Source organism: Anolis carolinensis, chromosome 3 (assembly GCF_035594765.1).
Source record: "Anolis carolinensis isolate JA03-04 chromosome 3, rAnoCar3.1.pri, whole genome shotgun sequence".
Classification (NCBI taxonomy): Eukaryota; Metazoa; Chordata; class Lepidosauria; order Squamata; family Dactyloidae; genus Anolis; species Anolis carolinensis.
Window position 1 is genome coordinate 250,677,888 of NC_085843.1, and position 21,486 is coordinate 250,699,373.

The 21,486-nt window shown below is 41.3% G+C and overlaps 1 protein-coding gene across 5 annotated transcripts; it reads right to left on the reverse strand.

Annotated features, from left to right (window-relative positions):
• Positions 1–302: 302 nt before the first annotated feature.
• fam124b (family with sequence similarity 124 member B) lies at positions 303–20,695 on the reverse strand. 5 transcript variants are annotated; one of them, XM_003218296.4, is made up of 5 exons: positions 20,458–20,560; positions 15,790–15,824; positions 8,192–8,324; positions 7,255–7,997; positions 303–6,036 (listed from the first exon to the last, which is right to left on the reverse strand). In XM_003218296.4, exons 4-5 carry the CDS (start codon positions 7,984–7,986, stop codon positions 5,380–5,382), a joined length of 1,389 nt encoding a protein of 462 aa, XP_003218344.2. In that variant the 5' UTR covers positions 7,987–7,997; positions 8,192–8,324; positions 15,790–15,824; positions 20,458–20,560; the 3' UTR covers positions 303–5,379. The 5 variants fall into 5 exon arrangements, with proteins under 5 accessions (XP_003218344.2, XP_062832651.1, XP_008104491.2 ...); XM_062976581.1 differs by having other exon boundaries at positions 8,192–8,617; positions 20,458–20,517; XM_008106284.3 differs by lacking the exon at positions 8,192–8,324 and having other exon boundaries at positions 20,458–20,695.
• Positions 20,696–21,486: the final 791 nt, after the last annotated feature.

Genomic DNA, 21,486 nt, shown 5'->3' on the forward strand with positions numbered 1-21,486 from the left:
GAAGAAATATGTTAACCATGCACGATTTTACTTCTACTGTTTAGTGAGACCACAGCCACATAACGATTTTGCAATCAAAAGAAACTTGTTATTCCTTGTTAGGTTACTGCTAATCACTTCATTTCTATGAAAAGTGCCCACTAACAATTAATCGTTTTAAGTAATTATGAGCTTTGATAGATGTTTATGTCATTGTGGTATGAATAATGTTCTAACTGCTAAGAGAGCAGAATGTGTCCAATATTTAAAAATATAGGTCTCACTTTGTGAATATAAATTGTTGTTAATAATAATAGTAGTAATAGTAATAATAATACACTTTATTTATATTCTGTCCGTCTCACCTAGGGGACTCAGAGCGGATTACAGCATTTACACAGGTGAACATTCAATGCCTTACAGACAAATACAATGAGACATACAACCACAAACAAGGCAAAAGCTTCTCCTTTTCATTTTTTATTTCTTAAAAAAGGAGACTTCTATAAACATCATGAACATGGTGTGCTGAACCATACATTCCATTTGGAAAAATCATGTTCACAAATATTGAATTCACTATAATAGAAATATGTGAAAATCAATGCCAGCAAAACTGTGTAGTTGGACAGCTTATAACACATTTTCTTCAGTCTGCTAAAGCAAGAGAAGGCCAAACTGTTGTTCCATCTGGACCAGTATTTTGTATGCTAACTGGCAGTAGCTCTTTGAGGGCTTGTCTCAACCCTGAACTCACCTAAAATTCATTGCTGGCTGTCTACACAAGGTTTTCATATCTTTCAATCTCCCTCAGTCTTTTAAGGGTTTTTGACTTCAGCGCCCAAAATTTCTGATCATTGTTTTAGGCAGCAGAGGTTCATGGAAGTCCAGAAAGACCTGGAAGCTTAGAGTTTGGGCATCACTGATCTAGAACCCCGCTTCTTAAACTGTGGTTCCTAACCCCAAATTGGGTCCTCTTAGCTCAATGTTGGGGTCACAAAAAATTGGCAAGAGGAAAATGTTTCTAGACAAATCTGTCAGCATCAACATGCTGGACTCTGAAAAACCCGCTTCGGCTGTACTGCATAAAAAGGAAAATAAGCCTGTTTAGCAAGCCTTGCAAATGCTGATTTATTACACTGGCCAACATAGATTTTGCTGCCTCAAATGTTAGCCTTGTCTCTGGATATATTTGACCTGCTGATTCCAAAATTGACATCAGTTTCCCCCTATTGCCTCTAGGTTTTGAGATACAGAACATATGCCATATACTAGACGTCATTTGCTTGTCCATAGAAAACTATGATAACCATATCTAGACGTGGTCTATCCAATGCAACTTTCTGAATCAGTGCCCCAAATACTACAGGAACAGACCTAAAAGTCAAGACAACAAGATTTTTTTCTGGGCTGTGTTATACCTATATTATATGCCTATATATTCAGGGTCACATATCAATTACTCGGGTACAAAGGGGTCACGAGTGGGAAAAGTTTAAGAAGTCCTGCTTCAAAGTATCCCGGGGCTTTGCAGTCATATGGATAGCTGGATTAGACCTGTTCCAAACCAATCCACTGTCCTGATGGACACCAACACCATCACCCTTTTTCTGAACTGATCTGCTCAGGGGCAGGAAAAGGCTCATATTTCTTTGTTAGTCATGGATTTCCCTGAGAGCTCAAGCCCAATGCCTGTCCACTTGCTGATGCTCTGCTGATTATGGGGCACCCATTCTGACACCAGCAGACATGACAGCTCTATAGCTGGCAAGTAGTGGTGACACAGGGATGTGCCATGACAGACACAGACTGCATTGTCTACACACTGATTCTGGATTCAGCAGGGCAGAAATACTCCAGAGTAACCTGTCCCATGTAAACACTGCCTTAGATAGGTCACCTCATCCATTTAGACAGGGGAGCACATGTATACCCACTCACATCAACACTGACCATATGCTCATGTATTTGTATTGCTATTGTATATGACTCAGTTGTGCTAGAACACATCACTTTACCTCCTCTGGTGTTAAGAGCACTTGGAAAGTGATAGGCACATGCCACGTGCAATAAGCCTGCCGTACCTTTCATTATCAAGTGTCATCAAGCAGGCCAGCACAAGCAGAGAGAAGCCTATTCAATCAGACAGCATTTCTGCAGTAACTGGAGTATTCACAAAGGAAAAAAAAACAGATCTAGGTTTCTAGTTCAAACAGCATTGTGCCTCTAGAGTTCATGTGCAAGAAGATGGCCTAAGGCACACATCTCTGGAGATATGCTGGGGCATTTTCATATTCCATTTGTAAGCAAGTAGCAAAAAAGGTAGTAAACAAGGTTATCTAAATTCTGGAGGGAGGCAGATATCTGTATAGTAATGTACAGTCAGATTTCCATAATCACTGATTCCACCATCCACATCTTTAAAATATTTTTTTTAAAACTCAAAAGCAAATCTTGATTTTGTCACTGTATAAAATGGCAAAACTAATGGGTCTAATTACCCATTCAAGAGCAAGCCACCCCAAAATACTTTCTAGTACAGCAGGGGTAAAAAGAGGTAAAGGTTTCCCCCTGACATTAAGTATAGTCATGTCCGACTCTGGGAGTTGGTGCTCATCTCCATTTCTAAGCTGAAGGGGCATTGTCTGTAGACATCTCCAAGGCCATGTGCCAGCATGACTACATGGAGCGCCATTACCTTCCTGCCGGAGCGCTACCTATTGATCTACTCGCATTTGCATGTTTTCGAACTGCTAGGTTGGCAGAAGCTGGGGCTAACAGTGGGAGCTTACCCCACTCACGGTACATCACAAAATAAGTATCCCTCTCCCCACTAGCTGCTGTGCACATTGCAGCTAAGGTCAGAGGGAATAAACAATGCAGGCAGTCAATGTGTTCATTTACATCATCACCACAAAAAAAACCCCCAAAAAACCCTGGCACTTGAAGCTGACAAACACTGGGTTTATTACATCACTATTCATGCACCAAGAAGGCCAGCCTTAGCCAGGTTAACAATGCCATTTCTTTACAACCAGATGTCATGTGAAGCAAGAACCAGTTCTACAACATTAGCACAGACACCGACAGAGCCAGGGTGGTGTAGTATTTTGAACGCAGGACTACAACCCTGGATATCAAGCTTTGAATCACTGCTTGGTCATGGAAACCCACTGGCTGACTGTGGGCAAGTCACAGTCTCTCAGCCTCAGAGTAAGGCTAACTCCCTCTGAACAAATCTTGGCAAGAAAACCTCCTGATAAATTCACCTTAGAATCATAGAGTTGGAAGAGACCACAATGGCTGTCCAGTCCAACCCCATCATCTAGGAATACATAATCAAAGCACCCCCGACAGATGGCAAGGCAGCCTCAGTTTAAAGGCCTCCAAAGAAGGAGCCTCCACCACACTCTGAGGCAGTGAGTTCCACTAGTTGATTACAATCTACAGGCCGAGTAATTGGGGTAATTAAGGTCAACAAGTTTTGGGCCACTCCCTAAGGAGTATAACTGGGGAGAGTTTTTTGTATGTTTTTGGGCTTACTGAATTCCAGACAGAACATAATATATATAAATTAAGGTCAACAAGTTTTGGGCCACTCCCTAAGGAGTATAACTGGGGAGAGTTTTTTGTATGTTTTTGGGCTTACTGAATGTTTGCCTCTGAGCTTACTCGGTGTATGCTCCTGGCTTGCAGTCTATTTGATGCTGGCAAGTTTGTCTTCCATCCTCATCTCCATGAACAAGAAAGGAAGACTGGGAGAAGACATACTTTCTGATGGAAAGCTTTGCATGAATTAAATGCAAGGGCCACACGTGAGTTTGATACTCCAGAGGAACTTGACTATATTATTACTAGAATGTTTGTGTTGAAACTGCTGTTTTTTCATAAACTCTGCTGCACAAGTGTAAATTTTAAGTTTTGCATTTCTTCTACTTGTGTTTCCCTTTTTTGAATATATAAAGGACTAATGTTCTGCTGGTCTGCATGCACCATCAAACTGTAACAAGTATGACATTATTTCAAATATTTCAGCATGGCTATCACATCCCCTCTTAACCTTCTGTTCTTTAAGCTAAACATATCTAGCTCCCTCAGCCATCCTCATAATGCTTGGCCTCCAGACCTTAGAATTACCATTATTTAAAAATAATTTGAAGGCTCACAACACCAACAGCAACAGACACTTACGATGAAAGAAAAACAAAGGGAACTCCCAATATAAGATATTGAGACTGCAATTTTAAAATAACAATAGCCTGGAAATATTTGCAAGTTGTCATTTAATTGACAGCTCAATAATCCTAGCTTCTAACACATATTATTTCTTGCCATGTCATAGAATATTTGCTTACTTAGCAATCTACTAAATATGAAAACCGCTCATTGTAGAGAATTCCAGCATCCTTATTACTCCAAGGATTCTAACTCAGTATGGCATTAGAGACTGCAAAGTATGTTGTTCTCTCATGCAGAGAAGTCATCTGCAAGCTACTGGAATGCGGCAAACTCTATGGCCCCAAAAGTCCCTTAAATGGGATGCATCTGCAAAAATTAGAAAAGGCTCCGGGCAAACTGCTAATGTAATTCTGCTGCACAGACAAAAGGACAGACTGTGAAATTGCTGTGTTACCAAATGGGGGCAGCAGACAGATGTTAAAAGCTTTTATAAGAGGAAAAATTCCTCTACCCAGTTTGTAATGACACTTAGTAATTGTGAAAGCCTGTGTATATAGTGGTTTGGGTGCTGGACTATGATTCTTGGGTTCAAATCCCCCTTCAGTCAGGGTAACCTACTGGGTGACCTTGGAGAGTCATACTGTTTCAGCCTCAGAGGAAGGCAATGACCAATTATCTTGCCAAGAAAACTCAGTGATAGGATTAGTTTAGGGTTGCCATAAGTCAGAAATTACTGAATTATGTCAACCCTAAACTAAGTCAACAATAAGCTCAAAAAACAACAATAAGCTCAAAAAAATCAAAATAATCTATTGCACAATAGTCCTCTAGAACAGTGGTTCTCAACCTGGGTCCCCAGATGTTTTTGGCCGTCTACTCCCAGAAATTCTAACTACTGGTAAATTGGCTGGGATTTCTGGAAGTTGTAGGCCAAAAATATCTGGAGATCTCAGGCTGAGAACCACTGCTCTAGAACATCATACTCAGATCAAATATTTCATGCTCCTCTTTTTTTCTGGGCCCTAGAATTAGTCACTAGCCCATAAACATTTTGGATTTCCTGCAAAACTACTTTTAAGCTTTCTTTTTAAAAAAAACACTAATATAAAAAGGTAGTATAGGTAGCTGGGGTATCTACACAAGGACAGGGTCTTTGTGCATAATACAGATAGTTCATTCTGTGATTTCAGAAATAAGGCACTTAGAAATGAAGCTAGAAACTCATATAAAGAATTCTTCTTCCTCCTCCTCCTCTCTATTTCTATACTTTGCTCCTGATGTTCCCAAGTCAAAACCTGATGCTCTGTGTCCTGAGTCTTTAGTCCTTTTGGCAAAATGTGACAATGCAGAGTTTCTCCCTTCAGAATGTAAGCCGATTCTGGAGTCAGCGCCTGGGGCTGAAGTGGATGGTGCACAGGACTGAAGGAGGATATCTTCCAGGTCCTTTGAAAACCTATTTAGTGGGGAGTCACTGCACTCAGGGGATACTACTCTGTTGCCTGTATCAACATTCATCTCTTCGTCCTTTTGATGCAACCAGAGTTCGTGGCTGGAGTGTCTCCACTTAGTAGCCAACCTTGATTGGAAAGTACCTTGGTCCTGCTGAGAAGACTCTGTTGGGCTGTATGAGCGGGTTGATGAACAAATAGTATTTTGTGACTGGTCACAATGACTTCCTGGAGGATGTGCTCGACTCTGTGCAGATTTATTTTTATTCTTCATGGCTCGGAGAGTTCGGTTTTTCTGTGTTACAGCAGTTCTTTTGGCAGTCACCAAGGATGAACTGGCATGATAGCAAAGGGGCTCTTCCTTATCCAAAGTCTTCAGCGAACTGGATGGTGAACATTGGTGTCCACTGTGATTCGAGATGCCCTGAACCTATGAAAAAAGGGAAGCTAATTATAATCTGGTACTGGCAGTATAGCCAAGTCTTCACATGATCTTCTCAAAGGCATTTGCCCACAAATTAATAATAAAAAGTTTGTGATATAAGTAGCGTATTAAAAACCTAAGATCTAACATTCACTGTATATGTCCTGCCACCATTATCAACTTTAGGTGCCAGTTTGTAGGCCTTCTAACCACACATCTTTCCATCAGTCATGTTCTGCCTACTGCTTAAAGCCACTGGAATAATCTTCAACAAAACTGAAAAATACTTTACAACTTTTTAGTGCAGCTAATACACTTTGTGTCTTAAAAATACTACTGATTTTCTCTGTAAAAAGACCCTGGCATATGAGGAAAGGAAAGTGTCTGACACTTAAAGATAAAGGTAAAGATTTTCAACTGACATTCAGTCCAGTCATGTCCGACTCTGGGGGTTGGTGCTCATCTCCATTTCTAAGCCGGAGAGTTGTCCATAGACACCTCCAAAATCATGTGGCCAGCATGACTGCATAGAGTGTCGTTACCTTCCCACTGGAGCATTACCTATTGATCTACTCACATTTGCATGTTTTTGAACTGCTAGGTTGGCAGAAGCTGGGGCTAACAGCAGGCGCTCACTCTGCTATCCAGATTCGAACCTGTGACCTTTCAGTCAGCAAGTTCAGTAGCTCATTGCTTTAACACGCTGCATCACCAGGGGCTCCTTAGAGGCCTGGTTTACAGACATCATAGGCAATATCATGAAATGCTTTCATCATAGGTCTTAGTTCTCTATGAATTCTGCAACAAAATGCAATGCCAGAAAACTAAAGTGCCCTGCCTATCTGAAAGACGTTTGATGTTTTGACTCTGAATTCTTGCAAATCAAGGAGAGGCCCCAGGCCTTATCAACCCTTCCTTAAATAAATATTTTTAAGGAATTAAATATAATTCTTATGAAAAAAGCAACAACAAACAGCCTAATACTGGGTATACTGCAAGGATATCAACCACTGCAACAGTAATCCACCATTATAATATTGCCTTTCAGAATCTACAGCAATAGACAAAAGTTTCAGGAAAGCTTTACAACAAGCCTGAAAATTCAGTGAAGGTCATTAAAAGGGACAGGGCCCTATGTGACCCAGAAGTCACATGTTAGCTAGCAGTTCAGAGTAGAATAGCCCTGTTGTACTATCACCCCACCGTTTAGAGACAAAATAATACCTGCAGCAGGATCCTGTTTCCTTCATAGTCTTCTGTTTGCCACCGTGTGCTGCTTATTGGAACGCAGGGATTTGGGAGAAGAGGAACCAGCTGTCCAATTTTATGCACCTGGAACTGCAACACCGAAGACTCCTTAGAGTCAATGCACATCCCCACAGGCAGCTGCTTCAAGCAGAGCTGAACCATAATGCTTTGGGTTGCATAAAGCACGAAGGCACAGAAGGTGCTTTTCTGCACCGTCGCTTCTTGCTGCAGAATCATCTCATAGAGCCTCACCGCATCATCATAGTTGTCAAAGCTACAGTAGAGGGTGACACGCACAATTTCCTTACCATAGTGCACCTGCCTGAGTCCCCAAACGGGCATGTGCTCATCCAGCCCATAGAAGCCCTGGTGAGCCAGAGCATCGGAAGTCCGCTTCCCGCCAGCACTCTCGATGTGGATGCGTTGCCACGGTGGATACTGGAAGAAGTCGTGGACTTGGAAGATCCGTTCTTCCCCTAGGTCCTCATGCAGAAAGAGCAGAACAGATGTTCCAGGAAACCGGGTGCTTTTTTGGTGGTAAGTCTCATAATACTTAACAGGAGATGCACGCTCTGAAACAAGGAAGAGACGCACATCCAGACAGATCCATTCTTGAAGCTTGTCGAGGGCTTGCTGCAAAGGGAGAGCGTGTCCTGGTTTGGCAAGCAAATGCATGGTCATTACCAAGGAATCTGCCTTCTCATCCATTGCACCGTCACCTTGAAAAGCAAAAAATGATACAGTTGCTGAGTCAGTGCCTACAAATGATGGGTTATCATGCTTGCAGACTCCCAATTAAAAGAGAAAAAAGATCAAAGCATACACTTCCCAGCCAGTTTCTGTTTAAGCACTTCTATATAGTTTACAAACCTCAATATGACACTCACATACAGATTGATCTCATTTTATTTACCTCCACATTCCAATTAAAGGTTGCACTATCAGTGTTGGGGAAATCTCCCATCTCTTCACTTCCAACAGGAGCTTTGGTTACTCCTTAGGTTTCCAACCTGACAGTGCCATTTTAGTTTCAGAACAGAATATTACTAAAAACAGAGGAAGAAATAAATTGTCAAGAGTATTAATAAGATCCTTAAAAAGCCCCTCTCTGTCTCAATACTGATTAAATCTAGTCAATCTTTAAAAGACACTAGAGATCTGCCACCACCTCTGCACAAATATGGTGAGGCTCACATTTTCAAGGATCAGCATTTGTATTTGGGTGTTTCAATTCCTGTATGAGTCTTTCTGCCAAGCGGGACTTCTCCCCTGCGTCTGTTTTACAAAGCTCACAGTCTTCCGGAGACAACACCCATCTGGAGTCTACAGATAACCCTTTCTGTAAAAGGCAGAAAGGAACAATGACAATGCAAGCAAAGACAATGTGAACACGCCAGAAAACAGATGTCTATCTCCAAGAAGCAACTTCAGGAAAGAAAAGGCTTCAGGGAAACAGCTTCCTAATGCCAGTTCTACGCAGTGTGCTTCCACCCAGTGCCTTCTGGCTTGGCTCCAGTTACTCCAGTATCCTTGTTTCTTCTCAGAAATGTCAAAGCAAGGGTGGTTTGCGTGTATGTCAGAGGAATGTGTATTTGTTGCCAAATATATTTGTTGCTCATTTTATAATTTGAGATACCAGAAGTGTGAAGCAAATATCACTGTTTTTATTTGGATATACAGGCCATGGTATGGAAAGCCAACATACATGTCCCATTCCCACATGTTTTATCCTCACAACAATGCCCTGAAATAAGGAAAAAGGAAAACCCAATGGAGGGAAGACAAGAAGATCAGCATTGCCACTTGGAACACAAAACTGACTGAGGGTACATCTGCACTGTAGAATCAATGCAGTTTGACACCAGTTTACCTGCCAGGGCTCAATGCTATAGAATAGTGATTATCAACGTGTGGGTCCCCAAATGTTTTGGTCTTCAACTCACAGAAATCCTAACAGCTGGTAAACTGGCTGGGATTTCTGGGAGTTGTAGGACAAAATACCTGGGGACCCACAGGTTGAGAATAACTGCTATAGAATCACAAGAGCAGCAGTTTTTCAAGGTCTTTAGCCTTCTTTGCAAAAGTGCTAATGCCTCACCAAACTACAGCTCCATAATTCCACAGCATTGAGCCATGGCAGTTAAAAGTGGTATCAAACTGAAGATTCGACAATGTAAATGCATCCTGGGTCAATGGGCACATCTTTAGGGGTTATGGCCAGGCTTCTGTCTAAACAGAAGAGAGAAATTGTAAAGGGATACTTTAATAAAAATAATATCTATTTGTTATAATTGTATATTATCTCCCGGCCTATCAAGCCTCCCAAGGTGATAGACCACACATAAAAACATTTAAAAGAAAAACGAGATAGAGACTTAAAAACAAGTTGAAATACTCTCAGAACAAATTAAAACCAGTAATTGAAAATAATTTAAAAATGAACAATTGTTTTTGTGTCAGGAGCGACTTGAGAAACTGCAAGTCGCTTCTGGTGTGATAGATTTGGCCATTTGCAAGGACGTTGCCAAAGGACACCTGGATGTTTTGATGTTTTTACCATCCTTGTGGAAGGCTTCTCTCATGTCCCTGCATGGGGAGCTGGGGCTGACAGAGGGAGCTCATCCGCTCTCCCCGGATTCGAACTGGCAACGGCAACCTTCAGGTCAGCAACCCAACCTTCAGGTCAGCAGTATGGCTGGCACAATATTTTAACCCATTGTGCCACCGGGGGCTCCACAATTACAATTAAAACAGACAGAGAGGACCCAAACTCCAAAAAATGTAATATCAAACTCAGCCTGGAAGTGCTGCTGTTTCCAAGATGCAGTATTCCAGCAAAGTCACTGGGAAAAAGAGGCAAACAAAAGATTGCAATTCAATTGGGACACCATGTGTTGAACACCAACTTCTCTAGGGAAAGCTTAAAGCAAGATGGGTGTAAATGTTGGGGAAGGCTGTGGTGCAGCAGAAATAACATAATACAGCATTATCTCCTATGATCTGTAACTGCCACCTGCTTTCCGTTTTCCTGCACAATCTTCCTGTGTGGGAGTATGCTAATACCGTATCTCACTGAAACCTCCAATTTTCCCATGTGTGAACAAAGAAGGCAGATTGCCTATTCTGCTGAATAGTTATCACATGGGTTTTTCCAACAATAACCCATGCTTTATATTGATTTTCCTCTTGCACTCTCTGTGCCATGGCACAAAATGTGCACGGCATAGGCAGGCATTAACATTTTTGCTTTTTGTTCTCAGTGTGAAGATTTTGCAAGAATAGGGTAAAGTGTATTTAAAGAGGTGTTGTAAAGTAGGAAGGCCAATAACCAAATGATTAAAGTGCAAAGTTTTTCATGGATTCAACCCCATGGAAAGGATACTGGTATCCAGGCTTGGGTGTTACCTGTGAAGACAACTGGAGTTGTAGAATGATACCTCTGAAGGGTACCATGTTGGACAAGGTTGCCCTGAACTTCAGATCATGTAGTTTCATTCAGGGATATTGCTAGAGGGGGCGAAATGAGGTATTCAAACCCCCCTAAATATGAGCTCTGGTCTCCAATGAAATTCTCCCTCAGTCCTCAAATTCTACCATTGCAGTCTCTTAAAATACCAATGCAGCATTTGCAAATACAGTTTAGGCCTCCAAAGAAAAGATGCAGGCAAGTGTCAAAGGGAATGTGAACATAACAGATAAAAAAGTTCTAGGTGTGAACCATTTTCAATGTCTTATTTATTTATTTATTTATTTATGACATTTCTACCCTGTCTTTCTCAACCCTGGAGGAGACTCAAGGAGGCTTTACCCATAGGCAACTATGTGATGCCTTAAAACAATATACAATTATGGTAAACATTTTAAAATAGAACTACAAAATACATTAAAACATTTAAAAACATTTAAAACAGTACTTCACTATTAAGCACACTATCCACAATTGTAATCTGGGCCGTTCCAACAGCCATTGCACGCAATTCCATATCTACTGTATCTATTGCACAAGTTCTCCAAAGGCTTGGTCACAAAGCCACGTTTTCTCTTACAGAAGGTCAGGAGGGAGGGGGCTGAACTAATATCCCTGGGGAGGGAGTTCCACAGCCGGGGGCCACCACTGAGAAGGACCTCTCTCTCTTCCCCGCCAATTGTGTCTGCAAAGGAGGTGGGACCGAGAGCAGGGCCTCCCCAGAAGATCTTAAACTCTGAGATGGTTCACAGAGGGAGATCTGATCGAACAGGTAAGCTGGGCCAGAACCATTTAGGGCTTTATAGCCTAAAGCCAGCACTTTGAAATGTGCTCGGTAGCAGACTGGCAGCCAGTTAATAATAGAGGGGTTGTATGCTCCCTGCATGCCGCTCTGGTGAGCAAGCTGGATGCTGCCCTTTGGACCATTTGAAGCTTCTGAACAATCTTCAAAGGCAACCCCACAAAGGCAATCTATTTTAGATGTAACCAGAACGTGGACTATCGTGGCCAGTCTGACTTCCCAAGGTATGGACGCAACTGGTGCACAAGTTTTAATTGTGCAAATGCTCCCCTGGCCATCGCCAAAACCTGGGGTTCCAGGCTCAGTGATGAGTCCAGAAGAACTCCCAAGCTGTGAACCTGCATGTTCAGCAGGAATGTAACCCCGTCCAACACAGGCTGTAACCCTATACTCTGTTCAGCCTTGCGACTGACCAGGAGTATCTCTGTCTTGTTTGGATTCAATTTCAATTTCTTTGCTCTCATCCAGACCGTCACAGTGGCCAAGCACCAGTTCAGGACCTGAACGGGCCCGGGCTGTGGCGCAGGCTGGAAAGCAAGCCAGCTGCAACAAATCAACAAATCACTCTGACCAAGAGGTCATGAGTTCGAGGCCAGCCTGGTGCCCGCGTCTTGTCTCTGTCTCTGTTCTATGTCAAGGCATTGAATGTTTGCCTTTATGTGTGCAATGTGATCCGCCCTGAGTCCCCTTCGGGGTGAGAAGGGTGGAATATAAATGCTGTAAATAAAAATAAATAAAAATAAATAAACTGCCTTCTTAGTAGCTGCTGAAAAGGAGTGATAGAGTTAAACATCATCTGTGTACAGATGACATCAAACTCCAAAACTCCAGATGATCTCTCCCAATGGCTTCATGTAGAAGTTAAACAACATGGGAGACAGTATTGAACACTGCGGGACCCAACAACATCTTCTGGGAACAGCCCTCCAGGAAGGACTGGAGCCACTGCAGAACAGTACCTCCAAGACTCATTCCCACCAGGCATCCCAGAAGGATACCGTGGTCTACCATATTGAAGGCCGTTGAGAGGTCCAGCAGAACCAACAGAGACACACTCCCCCATCCAGTTCCTGGCATAAATCATCCACTAAGGTGACCATGGCTGTTTCAGTTTCATGTCCCAGCCTAAAGCCAGATTGCACTGGGTCTAGATAATCCATGTCTTCCAAGAACACCTGGAGTTGCAAGGCCACCACACATTCCAGGACTTTGCCCAAAAAAGGAAGATTAGAAATTGGCCAAAAGTTGACGAATTGAGTGGGGTCCAGTGATGGTTTTTTTCAACAATGGTTTTATTATAGCTTTTTAAAGCTGGCTGGAATCTTGCCTTCCTGTAAGGAGGCATTAACCACTACCTTCACCCATTCTGCCAAACCCCCTCTGGCCTGCTTTACCAGCAAGGATGGGCTGGGGTCTAGGATGAATGTGGTTGTTCTCGCCTCTCTAAGAATCTTGTCCACACCCTCAAGCTGCACCAATTGAAATGTATTCATCAGAACTGGACAAACAGGTGCTCGTGTTACATCCTCAGAGACTGGCGTTAACATGGTGTCCAAGCTGGAGCGGATCAGAGCAACTTTGTCCACAGAGCAAATACTTCACAGCGAGCTGCAATCTTAGGATCCCTGAAAACTACCATACCATAAATTTGGGGTGAGAAGGAAACTTTCATTTGGTCAAAGGAATTCTCATTGTTGAGCCACTGCCCTCATTTTGCCCCCGTTGCTACAGTACTAATCATTCAACATAACATGCTGCATATATTTCTTGTCACATTTTTCTTGAAGATTAAAATATTCCCAAGTCCAAAGGACTTTTTGTTCAGAATAAACCATCTATTTTTCTTAAGGAAGGAGTCTAGAAAAGAGCTGCCTTATTTCTACTGAGTTCACATTCTTAGGCTCAATTCTCTCTCAGCAATATATTTTAGAAATTATATTCTTTTTGCAGGAGTGCCTTTGAGCAATGCTATTTTACGACACTTGACAGGAGGTTTTAAAAAAGAACTTGTTGTAATATTTAGTAAAACTGCAGCGGTAATATCACTAAATGTTAAGCATAGGTTATGCCTTTCTGTGTCTTCTGATATCATGAAACAATATAATTCTCATTTTCACGAAGTTAACCTTTCAGAGAAAAGTTCATAGTTATTCTCCCCTTCAAAATTGGAAGGTAAAGTGTCATTTATGACAGCCGCAGGCGCCTCCACCGTTAAGCTAACCTTTTCAGGATCACTGGCTCATACTGTGCTCTCACAATAGAGGCTCTGGCAGCTCTTCTAATCAGTAATTTATATTGCAGCTGGCACTGTGCTATTCTCTTGCCTCTCTAGACTCTGCTTGAGGAGTTTACTAAGCTTTAAAAAGTTGGTCCCATTTGAAAGCTTCACAAGCACGCACATGCACAAATGCAAATTTATTTGAGATTTTGAATATATCCACAGGGAGTTGGGATTCCCAGAAACTGAAGCCATGTCTCTTTGGAATTTTGAAGGGGGTATCTAAAGGTCATAGGAAGATATTAATATTTTAATGTGGAATTAATAAAGAAAATCCTAGACCTGAAAAGGGATTTTCCTTGGACTAGAACTCCAAGTGTGCTGGTTGGGAGGATCTAGATGTTTTTAGTGGAAAAAAAACTTTTACAACTTCTAAAACAAGTGTGTATGTGTGCATGTTTGTGTGTGCAAGTAATTAAAACAAAGAAGAAAATTTCATTTAAATGGGAAAATTTGGAAAGACTGAAATGTACTTTTAAGGGTCAAAGATTTAGAGTTGATTTCTTGCAAAAGAAAGCGATTTTGTACGAAAACATAGAAAACATTTGGGGAGATGGTCAGGAAGACAAAAAGCCAGAGTCAATGCCAATAAACACAACAAAACAACAAAACAATAAAATATATAGGAATACTTGGAAGAAAATATACAAGAAGCAGGCTACATTGATATTTTTGGATACAGTAAAAGCTTTTAACAATTTAAACTGGGGTTTTCTTTTTAGACTGTTAGAAGAGATGACATTGAGAGACAATTTCATGATATGGTTAGATAGATTTATTCTACCCCAACTGTAAGGATAATGGTTAATTGAGAGTTGCCTAACCCATGTGAGGTACAAAAAGGAGCTCGAACAAGGATGTATGTTGTCATCATTCCTATTTTAGTTTTGGAGATTCTGAATAGAGCAAAATGAAAAGATTACAGCCATAAAAGTTAAAAATAAATCATACAAACTGAGAGCACTAATGCGGCTAATTACTGAAAATATATACAGGATATTCATTGAAGCAATTTACAAGCAGAACTAAAAATATAACATGAGTAAAATATTTTGGTGGAAGCAGATAAGAAACAGAAATGTTTTGTACTGTTTTTTTTAAGTTCTTTTTATTCATCGCTTCAGATACACATAGACATATACACTGAGAGATAGATACAGTAAACTTGACTATCTTCTCTCATGGGTGTAATTCATTCAAGTGCATCTGGTGTTAGCAGAAATTATACTGCAGTGCAGCTATAAGCTATTTCATAATAAAAAGCACTTCCTCTGAAGTGACCATACACCTATTACTGAGTGAGTACTCTTGAATTATATATGAGGAGGTTATGATGGAGGAAGTCAACAGGAAATTACATTTTCAATAACCAGGCAACCACTGAATAGTTGCACCCAAAGGGAAGATCCATGCCCTCTGAATTTCCTAGTGTGCTACGTTTATTGGTCTGCTCATGTGTGCCTGAAAAGTGGTATATACCAATATTTTCTTAATAAAGATCTGCACTTATATTCTACAGGTTTTAAAAAGTAATGTACATGGCATATGTACAAATAGGATTTATTGGTTATTTTGAAATCTTCCACTTAAGAGTGGAATAAGTTTTGTTGCTAAAAATGGACACTGCGTTAAAGAACTGAGAAAACACAACTATTTAGTTTCTTTTTTGGCTTTATGTGGCCTTTTACTCAAGCTACCTTCTTTAGCTGCATGGTAAAAATGTACTTGCTGACATCTTCTGAGTAATACACTCCTGTTAGTACAGGACATGTGAAATTAGTTTAAGACAAAGGAAAATTACAATTGTGTCAATAAAGAAAGGCTTTTATACTTTGCAACATAAATTGAATGAATCGAGCAATTAAGTTTCAGTACCCATTTCCACAAATATTATTTCTGCACCTAATCTTCGATATCCTTTTTTAAATAAAAATATGTATAGTCTGCAAGGGAAGGGGTACTTACTGAAGGCAAATGCTATAAAGCCACCACAACAGGACCTGTAAAACAAACATTGGTAATAATTGGACATAGCATTTTGAACAATCTATCTTAAGCAAGCCATTGTGTTTATTTGTTTCAATATACAATATACTTTCACTTTCTGGACCTATTATTACACTATATAAAAAAGAAAAACGCAGAAGTACAATTAAATGTCCAGTGTACAGGCAGTCCCAGAGTTACAAACTTACAGAATGACTCATAGTTAAGAAGAGGGGGGAGACAACAGGAAGTGACAGAAATCTGTCCCTGGGAAAGAAAATTCACTCCTGAAGGAGTTTTCATGAGGAAAAGGTGTCTCCACTGAAGCTTTATCGCCAATCGCTTTGTCCACAACAAACTAATTTGTTCAGAATCCAATTCTCGCAGGGACAGAAAGTGAGGTGAAATCTTCTGAACATGGGTACAGACAGCAAAACAAACACCACAGGATAGGAAACCGCACAACAGCATAGGAAGAAAGCAGAGATAGTCTGCTTTACATACTTTAATTTTAAATATTCTGCAAGAAGGCACTTTGAACCTCTGGTATCAGGATTCCCAAACCCAGAACATATAACATTCTACAAATACAAGAATGTATAGGATGACAGTAAAATAATTGTTTCTTCAGTTGTGGGTGTACTCAATGACTACCGTGAAAGGAATTTTAATAGTGATCTCAACTCATACACCAATGCAGGGTAATGGGATAGCACCCTCCACCACATCTGAATGCAGTAAGAATTCTGGGATTTATAGTTTCTTGAACTATTCTGCTAGAGAACTCTAGTGCTGTAGTATAGGGTAAGCACACAGAATGTTAGATACTTCGATAGATTGCAAACCCCAGGATTAGAAGTATGATGGAGCATTAGTAGTAACATTTAAAGTGGTATCAAACTGCTATAACAGGTCAGTCCTTTTTAACTCATCTGATATGTGGGAGTGACATATCATAATGACTGTGGCATTATAACACTGCCCATTGGTTACAGATGTTTCTTTTTTACTCCTAGAAAGCCACAGTGACTGCCAGTAGCTCACAGGCTGGTCTCTGAACGATTACTTTGAATAGCACCAGCATAGTTAATAGCACAATTCTATTGAGATCTACTCACTAGGACTTACTGAGTACAGGAGGAAATAAGAAACAAATATCTCTGAACTCGGGGGGGGGGGGCTTACTTTTGAATAAATAAGTGCATAATTTCATTGCACATCTCCTCTCCATTCCCTCAGCTCCAACTGAAAATGCTTCAAAATTCCCAGCTAAACCATGCAAGGATGAAGTCCAGAAGAACAGCTTTGCACTTCACCCAGAGTCCATTGTAAGAAAGGTGAGATAGCTCATTTATAAAAATATTGGGGGGGGGGGGGCAGAGAGAGGGAGACAATGTGTGCCTATTCCTGCCATAGTTCCAAAACATGACACTTAAGACTGTTGGATGTCAATGTCATACTGCTCAAGTCTGCAGTCCTCAATAAGGAGCAATGACTTAGCTTTCTGACTAGGTGGACATACTGAAGTGAGTATAGTTTGGAGTTAGTTGGCTTTCTGAAAATGGATTAATTTTAAATAAAAACTTTTGTAGTCTGTGGGTGTTCACACAAAGGCAAATTAGTATTCCTGCTTCCTGGTATGTGCTCTTACCTTTCCCTCTCTTTATTTTTCTTTTCTCTTCCTTGGTCAGATCACATATTTCAGTGTTTTGCAACTCTAATTTTGTGGGATGAACTAGAAGTGGGTTAGTTAGTGTGTTTATGCAACCCACATACGGTTGGGGTGGGACTGATCAAGTCAGGAAGATGGAGAGATATTGGAATTGAATTAAATCCCCTTTCAATGTCACCATCTTTAAGGCTGCAATCCATTGCATATCCAACTACACAAGAGAACTAATTCAGTTTAAATATCTCAGATACAGACCTGGGCATGGCTGTTAATAACAGTTTCTTAACTGTCTATCACCGTAAGTCATAGCTGACTGGATAGCACGTAACAACAAACAGCAAATCTGTGGAATGTTTAATCTCAATGTGTATTACTTTGAGATGCTAGGCTATTATATAAGTATTTAAATCTTAAATTATAACTATTGAATTATTACCAGAAAAAGTATTATTGTAGCATTGCCTACAGTTGTTTAAGGTGCCCAATCTATGGAGGAAAAAAAGTAGCAATGGAAAGGGTTCCCAGAAGTGTGCAAGGTATTCTGAGCTGCAGGCTGCCCATTACATGCAAGAAAAACAAACCTTCTGCCTATTAAGCAACTTTGAAAGGAATGTTTGGGAGAGAGAAACTAGCTTTGTGTGTGCGCTTTTCAACACTTCCATGACTCGTCGTATGATTTGCATATTGGGCATATAATATGGCTAATAGGGAAATCAGGTTGCTTGCATGTGGGGTTGTAAACTGTGGTAATACAAAGAGAAGGAAGTTAGGAGAAATGAGCAATGGGAAGGTTGAACAAACATCCAAGTGGAGAGTGTGAGGCTGGAGAAAAGAGAAAAACCATTGAGTGAGAAAGAGAGAGGCTTTTCTAGCCCAGGCAAAGCTTGGGTGGAAGAGAAGAGAGCAAAGTATTAGTGAATTGGGAAACAAATGCATTTTTCACCAAGGTGAACCTTAGTACTTTATCCAGGAAATGAATGGTGGGGTTCCTTTCCATTACAGAGCCTATCATTCATTCATCATTGAGGTGCCAGTTAAAAACATATCAATTTATTTTGAATAGTACTCCAAACAATTCATTTGTCTTTGACTACTGCTGTCTGTATTATTTATATGGCATTTTAGAAGATTATTATTTCAGTACCTTCGGAGTATAATGTTGAGACTGGTGATTTTCAGTAATTTTGTTGGAACAAGGCTGGCATAGTGAAGGGGGCCGAGTATTAAATTAGGACACCGTGCTCAAATCTCTGCTTAGCCATGGAAACCAACTGAGTGAATTCTGGCCAAGCTGCACTTTCTCAGCCTTAGAAGATACCAATGGCAAGGAAACCCTGGAATATGTTTGCCATGAGTCTACTCAAAGACCTATTAAAACAACAAGGATCATTGTGGTGTTGGTAGGTGAGTGGATCGTGAACTGCACTGGGTGACACCATCAGAGGGTGTCACCAAAATGACTGCCTATAAAAAAACTGCAGTTTTCCAACAGAAATTTATATTTGCATGCAAAATATCCCTGTAGTTAGTTATACTTACGAAGACATTTTCCACATGCTTATATACACTGTATCAATATACATAAAAGGCTAAAACTGTATGCTTTTACTTTTTGAGCCTTTTAAGGCGCACATACTCTGGCCAGAGTTGCCATTAATTCCCAGTTACAATGACACTTGGAATTATGTGTTTCAGCCTGTAGGCACTGTAAGCATTCACTGCACTTGTGCTGTTTTTGTCAAATTATCCAGTATTTTAGCTATGATCTTCTGATATGGTCTGGTATGGGAAGATATCCATGGGATGACGCTACGAGTTACCACACTGAGTGACACCGGCCCTAGCGACACCACTATCTTTGTTCTGTGCCTTCAAGAAGTTTCCAACTTATGGCTGCCCTCAGGGCCGTAGCCAGAAAAAAATTTCAGGGGTGGTTTTGAAAATTTCAGGGGGGGGGGGGTTAACCCCTTGCACACACCCCTCCCCGCTACAAACCTGTCAATATCTGCTTGAGATAGTGCCTGGAGGGACTCTTAATGTTTTGTGTCTCATAGACTTAGCATGGGGATTTCGTTAACCAGTTAAAATTCATGAGTAAATCAGGGTTTTTTTTATAACCTGAAAAATTTCGGGGGGGGGGGAGGGTTGAACCCCTAAAACCACCCCATCGCTACAGGCCTGGCTGCCCTACAATGAACCTATCACAGGGGTTTCTTGGCTGCATTAGTTCAGAGGGGGTTTGCCTTTCTCCGAGGCTGAGAGAGTCTGATTTGTTCTGGGTCACCCTATGGGTTTTTATGGCCAAGAAGGGTTCAAACCCTGATTTCCAGAGTTGTCTTCCAACCCCAATGCCATGCTGGCTGTTCCACCTGTATTAACTATGATGGGCCCTTGGTATCTGCTGGAGTTTGTTCCCAGTAGCCCTGTGGATACCAAACTCCTGGAGACTCAGGAATCTTCAAGCAGTGGATAGTGGAATCAGTAGGTGCAGAATCCATGTTTTTACTTTTGATTCTTAGCCTTCGGGAGCAGTTAGCTAGTGTGAACTCTTATGAGGAAAAATGAAATGAAATAAAGTTTTGGGGAGACAAAGATCTGAGGCAAAACCGTATGGCCCTTCTCGTACCCCCTTTCCTAGTTCCTTCCTAAACGCTTCCACTGAGCTTGGAACAAAGTCCTTTTTACCCCTTTACAAATCCTACAATCACCCCTCCTGCGCCCCAAAGAACAAGAACTTTCCCTAAGTTCGGTTCCCGTCCCTGGTGTTTACAAAGCCAAGGAAGTAAAGGAGGCAAGAGAAGTCGCCCGCAGCCTGGAAAGCAGGGAAGCGACTGTCGCAGCTGCCTAGAAACCCAACAACAAACGCTCTGGCAACGGGGCTGCCCTCCTCCTCCTCCTCCTCCTCCTCCTCTTCTTCCTCCTCCTCCTCCTCTTTTCCTTTCAGCCCCAGGGGGGCTCCTCCTGGCCCCACTTACCTGCCCGGTCCATGGCCGCTTCCATGGCCGCTCTCCCACAAAGACGCCCTGCAACATCTCTTCCCAAGGCAACATCCAAGCGCAAGTGAAAGCCGCGCAGTCTGTTCTCCTATCAAGGTTCCTTGAGCCCTGCCTCCCTCCCACGTCACGCCCAAGGGCCCGCTCCCTTCGTCTGGCCCAACCAATGATGCCCGCAGCTCCACGTTAATTGGCAGGGCTGAATGAGGCTGCATCTGTCCACTGTGGAAGCCATGCACTTTAACTGCCATGGAGTTGTGGTTTGGATGAGGTACCAGCACTGTCTGGCAGAGAAAGCTAAAGATCTTGTAGGTAAAACTATAACTCCCTTGATCCCATAGCATTAAGCCATGGCAGTTCAAGTGATGCCAAACTACATTGGGTTTCTGTAAGTTTTCCGGGCTGTATGGCCATGTTCCAGAAGCATTCCTTCCTGACGTTTCGCCTGCATCTATGACAGGCATCCTTAGAGGTAATTACTACATACATCTTCTCTGTTGCTCCTCTCCAATATCTATCCTCTAGATTGCACTACTATTTTATGACCCTGTTCTTTGTGGTTTTTATTCTTATTTCTTTCTCACCCCGAGTTTTAACTTAGTGTTCATGTGGCCCACCCTTGTTTTTATTGTTCTTCTGATTTTGCATTGTAATGTATATTATCATTTATTGTATTGTTCAATGTGTTATGATTTGTTGTTCTTTTTATATTCTGTTATATTGTATTGTTCTGGGCATGGCTCCATGTAAGCTGCCCCAAGTCCCCGTTGGGGAGATGGTGGCGGGGTATAAATAAAGTTTTTATTATTATTATTATTATTATTATTATTATTATTATTATGAGGTATGTTGGAAACTAGTCATGTGGGGTTAATATATATGTGAAATGTTGGCGGGAGAAAGAACTCTTGTCTGTTTGAGGGAAGTGTGTTTCAGTTGGCCACCTTGATTAGCATTGAATAGCCTTTCAGCTTCAAGGTCTGGCTGATTACTGCCTGGGGGAATCCTTTG